Consider the following 7215-nt stretch of genomic DNA (forward strand, 5'->3'; position numbering starts at 1 on the left):
AAAGTTCCACTGGACACAATCACCCTGAGTCCAGCCCCTGCCATCACCTGCTGCCACGCAGCAGCTGCATTTATTGGATTTGAAAGGAGGAGGAACCGCTCAGCTGATCTCCTTTCCACATTCAAGGAAAACCAAGAGACTGTGATGGGAAACAAAGATGAGGTGAGAACAGATCATTGAGCACACACCTGGCTTCACTCCTGAGTGAACCCAAAGGGCTTCCCAGCAGCAGATCCCAGGCCTGGGAATGCAGAATGGGATGGGTCAGCATGTTTGGAGCATGGACTCTGAAAAGGAGTTAGCGCTGTGCATACAGGCATTGAGGAATCAAGTACAGCACGCTGTAAGCCTTGGGTTTGCCACCTTTCACATTCACAGATGCTCTCTTCTCATGTTAGGAACTGCGCTACTAAAGACCTACTTCTCCCTCACCGTTCAGTACTCACACACTTGTACTTCTTACTCTTACCTCTCTTCACGTGCGTCCTCCACTTCCTTCATCCAGAGCTCTGTTGCTTCCCTTCCCAGTTAGATTCCTGCTTCCTGACCCTCGCAGCTGGGCTCCACTGGCTCTGTGCTCAGCAGCAGAGGGTTCTGACACAAGGGGGCTAAAGGAAAAGTTACGCTCTAGAAGAGTCAAACCCAGTTACTTGATCACAGGGCAACTGATTCATGATTCAAATCATTGTACCTGTGTGTTTCCAAACCCCAGTCTCTATTTAGGACAGCCACAAACCTACCCCCAGCAGTTACTTGGTACAACTGACAGCTTGAATCTGATTTCCTCCTGTTGAGGGCTAAAAGGTGTTGCACTTCCCCATGTGAAGCTATCAGTGCATTAACACATTAAGAATACAACTGGCAGCAGTGATATCAGAAGAGCAGCATCACAAAGGGCTCTGAAGGGACTTTTCACCCCTTCAAGTTCTTTTGTCTCAAGGACACATCACCTAAAGGCAATTAAACCCCTCTTATCATGCAGCTGCGCCTTCTGGCTTCACTCCCACAGGAACACTCAGTGCAAATCACGTTCATGAGCAAAGGGCGAGGGATTCAGCCTTCTGCATGGGATCCAAACCACGAGCACAGTGGGAGTCACAGAGCTCAAGCCAAGGTGGCAGCCCCCACGTGTTCATCCCTCTGACTGAGCATGCTTTGTGCTAAAGAGAAACGCCGCATCGGAAAAACCAAGCAAGGCAGATCTTCCAGTTAGCTTTTATGAGCACTGGAGAAAGAACCATCTTACTTGTTCATAGAGAAAATACCTGGGCAGAGACTCACGGACATCACGTCCCTTGTGTGTGTGTCTGAGAGAGTTGTTCGCACCCATTTTATTGCAATGAATTATTCAAAACTCATTAAAACCCAGAGCGGTACCAAAGGGCAGAGCTCACAACGCGCCCGGCTTCCAAGGAGCCCTGAAAGCAGCGCGGTTAACAAAGGGCCTGAACCCACGGCTCACGCACGGCAACGGGCTTGGCTTCTTTCCGTCGCTGAAAGGCGGCATCTTCCTGCACCGAGGCACCAGAGTCTGGGGCACGATCAGGCTGGGGTAACTAAGGCTCAGCTGAGGTCCACAGAAGCTGAAAGGTGAAGATTTGGCCACTTAACGCAGTAATTGCCTGCAATTTCAGTGCCTCCGAATCATTCCGATTCCCAAGGAATTCCCAGCACAAGCGACACCCCACCCATGGCTGGGTTTGTAAAAAACACTGAAGTTCTGTTATTTGCTCACTGTGCGAATCACCTTTACATCCCACTGATGTCAGGCTTCTTAACCTCAACAACGCGTAGTCGTCCCGCGGCCGTTTTGGTTCTAAACCGTTAGCAGAGGTGTCAGTGCTACCTCTCAGCAATATCACATCCAAATCCCCCCCAATTCCTGCTTTTACGCACAAAAACCCCAACCAGCAGCACTGCTGTCTGCATTACAGCTTATGGATTAGGACATTCCAGAGGTGACTGCATTACTAGCAGCATACCAGTACTATTACAGTGGAATAGTCATCTTTATCGTCAAGTAAATCCCATCATTTGGTATTGCACAGTTACTTCTACTGGATGTAAAATACTCCTCCAAATAGCTTATTCCGGGATACGTAACACCACCAATCCTTAGGATAAATGTACATCCGATACCCATACCCATACTTTAGAGGTTGGTTACCGTGCCACCGCACTGCCAACCCCTCCCCAGCGGCACTGGGACACTGGCTGTAAAATGTCCTTTGCGGCTTTAGGAAGCTGCGACCGAGATCCTGAATTTCAGCTGAAGTTCATGGGAATTTTGCCATTTACCTCAACGGAAGCAGGACTCCCCCCTGCGGACTGAAAGGCCGTTCCCCATCAGCGATGATCGCTACAACAAACCACCACCCATGCCTTCGGCGTCTTGCAATGGGCAGAGTTTAAACTCGAGGATCCTCAAGACCAAACACCCTCCCAGCTCTTCCTTCCTGGAAACAGAGCGCGGCTGCAATGTCAGGGCGATGCTTGCGGCGCAGGCTCAGGCTGTTCCGAGGCACCTGGTGCAGCAGCGCATCGCGTACCTGTGACTCTTGGTCTGTTCAGTAACCACCCCCTCGTGTTACATCCCAAAGCACACCCAGAGCACTGCCCTTTGGAAAGCCTCACGGAGCAGTACCCCAGCATTCGCGCCAGCTGCAACGGCTGGATATTGACCTCAGTGGTGTTCTCCTTACAGCCAGCAGCCCGGCTCAGCACCATCCCCGTGCGCAGCTACACGGAGGGCACCGGAATGTGCCGCGCTGCCGCGCCGCCGCACTCCCGGTAGCGCATGGCGATGTAGGACCTGGTGAAGGCGAAGGCGGAGCTCACAGGCTGCAGGCTGTTGGGGGTGCTCACCTCCTGCGAGGGGCTGCTGTTGTAGATGCTGTAGTAGGGCTCGACGCGGGTGTTCATGGGGGTCGAGCTGCTCTGCGCGTAGTGCTGGGGCCCCGCGGAGGCCTTGGGGCTCAGCGCGCTCTCCTTGGAGTGACTGGGGCCGCACGCTTGGTCCAGGAGCTTCTTCTGAGGCTTGGGAGACAGCACGTAGGCCGAGTTGGTCTCGTGGTGCGACGACTTGTTCCTGTTCACCTCCAGGCTGCCTTTGCCCACGGCCCGGAGCCTGGTCTTGTGCTTGCAGCAGCAGCAGCAGCAAAGCAGTGCCACGTACTGCAGGCACCAGAGCACCCTCCTGCGCAGCCCCGCGCTGTTGCGGGAGTAGATGAAGGGGTTTAAGCCCGACTTGAAGAAGACGAGGGTGAACCCGCACAGCTCGAACTGGTAGAGGACAAAGCCTCCGCTGCCCGACAGCGTGCCCTGCACCAGCGAGATGCCCAGCGGCAGGCAGCACACCAGCACGGACAACACGATGGCCACGCACGTGCCCACGGCGCGCGCGTCCTTGCCCGGCGCCAGGTTGACGGCGGAGGCCTGGTTGCGGTAGAGCGCGGGCACGGCGAAGGGCTGCGGCCTGCGGGCGTCGCCGGGCGGGCAGCGGCGCACGCGGGCGTTGCGGCGCAGCACCTGCGCGATCATCACGTAGCACACGGCCACCACGGCCACGCAGCAGATGAAGTCGGCCACGTAGAGGTAGAGCGCGGCCTGGCCCTCGCGGCCGGCCACGGGCAGGCACAGGCGGGAGCGGCGCGTCCGGAGCGCGGCCAAGGTGGCCAGCGTGAAGCTGGTGGCCCAGAGCAGCAGCGTGAGCAGCAGCGTGCAGGGGAAGGAGGCGGCGCGGGGCGGCTGCTTGCCCAGCACCATGCGCAGCCGGTGCAGCGCGATGACCGCCACCGTCTTGAGGGACATGATGATGAAGCCGGAGCTGGTGAGGTGGAAGGTGAAGCAGAAGGCGCCGGGCACGCCGCGGGCCGAGTCGAAGAAGAGGACGAAGGCGAACATGGGGGCGGCCACGCCGCAGAGGAAGAGGTCGCAGAAGGAGAGGTTGAGGATCATGAAGTCGAAGTTGGTGCGCAGTTTGCGGAGGGCCGGGTCGAGGCAGGACAGCAGCACGATGAGGTTCCCGTAGGAGCCCAGGCAGAAGACGAGCGCCAGCAGCGAGGCGCAGGCCGCCACCGTGGCGCCGTGGCTGCCCCCCCGCAGCTCCGCGCCGCCGCCGCTCCCGTTCCCGCCCGGCGGCAGCAGCGCGGCCGCCGCCGGCTCCTCCTCGCCCGCCGCCGGCAGCCGCCCCGACCCGTTCATGGCAGCCCCTGCGCGGCCCGCACCGCGCCGCCGCCGCCGCCGCTCCCTCAGGGCTGCCCCCGACATGGCGCCGCCCGCCCCGCCATGGCGACCGCTGCCGCCGCCGCTGCCCGCCCCGGCCCGGCCCCGATCCCCGCCGCTGCGGCGCTGGAGGGAGGCGGCGGGGACAGAGCCCCCCCGGCCCGGCCGCAGCACGGAGCGGGGCTGGGCTGAAGGGACCTGAAAGCTCCTCCAGCTCCAAGCCCTGCCACAGGCAGGGACCCCTTCCACTAGAGCAGCTTGCTCCAAGCCCCTGTGTCCAACCTGGCCTTGAACACTGCCAGGGATGGGGCAGCCACAGCTTCTCTGGGCACCCTGTGCCAGCGCCTCAGCACCCTCACAGGGAAGAGCTTCTGCCTAAGAGCTCATCTCAGTCTCCCCTCGGGCAGGTTCAAGCCATTCCCCTTGGCCTGTCCCTCCATCCCTTGTCCCAAGCCCCTCTCCAGCTTTCCTGCAGCCCCTTCAGGCACTGGAGCTGCTCTCGGTGTGACCTGTGCGTGCAGGACATGTCCAAGTTAATGCACCAGGTGCTGGGGCACTGCAAGCACCCCCCGAGCTTCACAAACTGCGTCCAAGGCTGCCCGGGCATTTCCAGCCCCACAGCCTTTGGGTTTGAGCTGCTCCTTCCTATGGCTTCCACCAGGGCTCTTCCCATTAACTTCTATGAGCTCAGAGTGCCCCCGGGCCTGTCCAGCCCCACACAGGAGCACCATCGGGACCCCTTCCCCTGCTACAGGGCACCCAGGGCAGGGCCAAGGAGGGGGCTTGCTCCTGAAGGGAAGCCCTGGACTCCCAGATGGGTTTGGGTTGGAAAGGACCTCGCGATCATCCAGTTCCAGCCCTGTAACTCAGGGAGCACAGGGCAGCAGGAGGCTTTGCTCCAGTCACACTCACGCCTGTTCCAGGACACCAAGTCCATACCTGGGCACTCGAGGCTTTGAGGTCCCTCCCTGTGGACTCACCACGAAGAGAAGAGCAGCCCCATCCCAACCCCAAGGCAGGGTTTGTGCACGGGGGCTGCCCCTGCATTCCTGCAGCGCTTCCCTGAGCAACCGCAGCAGGATAAGGATCATAGAATCACAGAACAGTTAGGGTTGGAAAGGACCTTAAGATCATCCAGTTCCAACCCCCTGCCATGGGCAGGGACACCTCACACTAAACCATGGCACCCAAGGCTCTGTCCAGCCTGGCCTTGAACACTGCCAGGGATGGAGCATTCACAGCCTCCCTGGGCAACCCATTCCAGTGCCTCAGCACCCTCACAGGAAAGAATTTCCTCCTTATATCCAATCTAAACTTCCCCTGTTTCAGTTTTAACCCGTTACCCCTTGTCCTATCACTACAGTCCCTAATGAAGAGTCCCTCCCCACCATCCCTATAGCCCCCTTCAGATACTGGAAGGCTGCTCTGAGGTCTAAAGGATGCTCATGGGTATCCTTGCGTGCCCAGAAGCACAGGATCAAGGCAAAGGATCCGTGTTGAGAGGGGAAATAAACCCGTGTCATTTCTTTATCTGTTCACTGCCAGCTCCCACCATCACCAACGGCAGCTGCCCCCTGCAGTGCTGGAGAGCACTTCCAGGGATCACTTCATCACTTCTGCCACCAACCCAGCAATTCCTCGCAGCACTCTGAACTCAGGGGAGATTCAGGTTAGATTTAAGAAGCTCTTCCCTGGGAGGGTGCTGAGGCGCTGGCACAGGGTGCCCAGAGAAGCTGTGGCTGCCCCATCCCTGGCAGTGCTCAAGGGCAGGTTGGACACAGGGGCTTGGAGCAAGCTGCTCTAGTGGAAGGTGTCCCTGCCCGTGGCAGGGCTTGGAGCCGGGGGAGCTTTGAGGTCCCTTCAACACAAACCAGTTTGGGGTTCTGGGATTTCCACCAAAGCACCACTCTGGTGGGTACCTTGCTGGATGAACCACCACAAAACCCCTGCCCTGGAGCACAGGTACCTGTGGCCTGCAGACAATCCTGAAGATCAGATGAGGTTGAGGTGAAATTCCTCCCCTCTTACGGGAAATGCCATTCTCCAGACCTGTGCAGCAACATGACTGGGCACAGGAAGCATTTTGTGATGGGGAAATCCACAACCTTGCCTTCCAGTTACTGCACAGTGAGAATGTCAAACATCAGCTGGTAAATCACAGCAAGGGTAACGCTCAAACCCTGCGAGGACAATGGCCAGTGGAACCTTCTGCTGGTAAATTGCTTTATTTCCCCTTTGCCATCTTACCAGATTGTTGTGTTTTCCACAGCGCAGGGCAGAAGGAAGCTGGAGTCTCTGCTGCAGGATTCCAGGAAGCCTGAAGCTGTGGAAGAAAGTGTGAGACTGAACAGAGTGTGGGATGCTGAGGCTGTCTGACTGTCAAAACCTGACAGGAGGCATTACCCCGTCATCCCTGTGTACCCAGCTCCCAGCAGCCTGGTCGTGGAGTAAACAGGATGAGAGGGCAGATACCTGGATACAAAAGGAACAGGCATAATATACCGTACCAGGAATAACAACCTTCTCCTCCTCCATGTAAGATGAGCTCAAGTTGTCAATGACACCATCCGCTGGCGTGGGTTCTGTGGTGCCACCCAAAAGCACAAGTTCAGGTCTTATCCACCTACTTGGTAGCTTGCTTATACCATTTTTATCAAACCAAGCATCGTGTCTGTTCAGCAAGTTCCCACATGCACAAATAGGGTATGGAAAGATGGGAGATCACCCCACTGAATACGCTAGTGAGGTAGTCACTAACAGTACCTGCAACTGCAGGAAGAAACCAGAATCCCCCATACATGAGCTCTGCTTTACATCACAGCCACGTCTGGGGGCACTTGGTGGTCACTGGGATTACCTGTGCTCACCAAGGATGTCAGTGGTACCAGACCATCTCCAAGGTACTTTTTTCACCCCCATCTCCCTTACAGTTCAAGGGGAAAAATTCCCTCTTTTCACACTGGAGATGTCTCTCTCCAGCTTGAAGGCTTT

The 7215-nt window shown here is 57.4% G+C and overlaps 1 protein-coding gene across 1 annotated transcript; it reads right to left on the reverse strand.

Annotated features, from left to right (window-relative positions):
• Positions 1-2708: 2708 nt before the first annotated feature.
• On the reverse strand, positions 2709-4203 carry GPR75 (G protein-coupled receptor 75). Its single transcript, XM_062607818.1, has one exon. The coding sequence runs from the start codon at positions 4201-4203 to the stop codon at positions 2740-2742; it is 1464 nt and encodes a 487-aa protein (XP_062463802.1). The 3' UTR covers positions 2709-2739.
• Positions 4204-7215: the final 3012 nt, after the last annotated feature.

The sequence above is a fragment of the Pezoporus occidentalis genome, unplaced genomic scaffold (genome assembly GCF_034315485.1).
Source record: "Pezoporus occidentalis ecotype Australia unplaced genomic scaffold, CSIRO_AGI_Poc_V1 ctg10, whole genome shotgun sequence".
NCBI classification, from domain to species: Eukaryota; Metazoa; Chordata; class Aves; order Psittaciformes; family Psittacidae; genus Pezoporus; species Pezoporus occidentalis.

Bases quoted from the DNA above. Each gene is read 5' to 3' on its own strand.
- GPR75 (XM_062607818.1), bottom strand. From the start codon at position 4,203: ATGAACGGGTCGGGGCGGCTGCCGGCGGCGGGCGAGGAGGAGCCGGCG.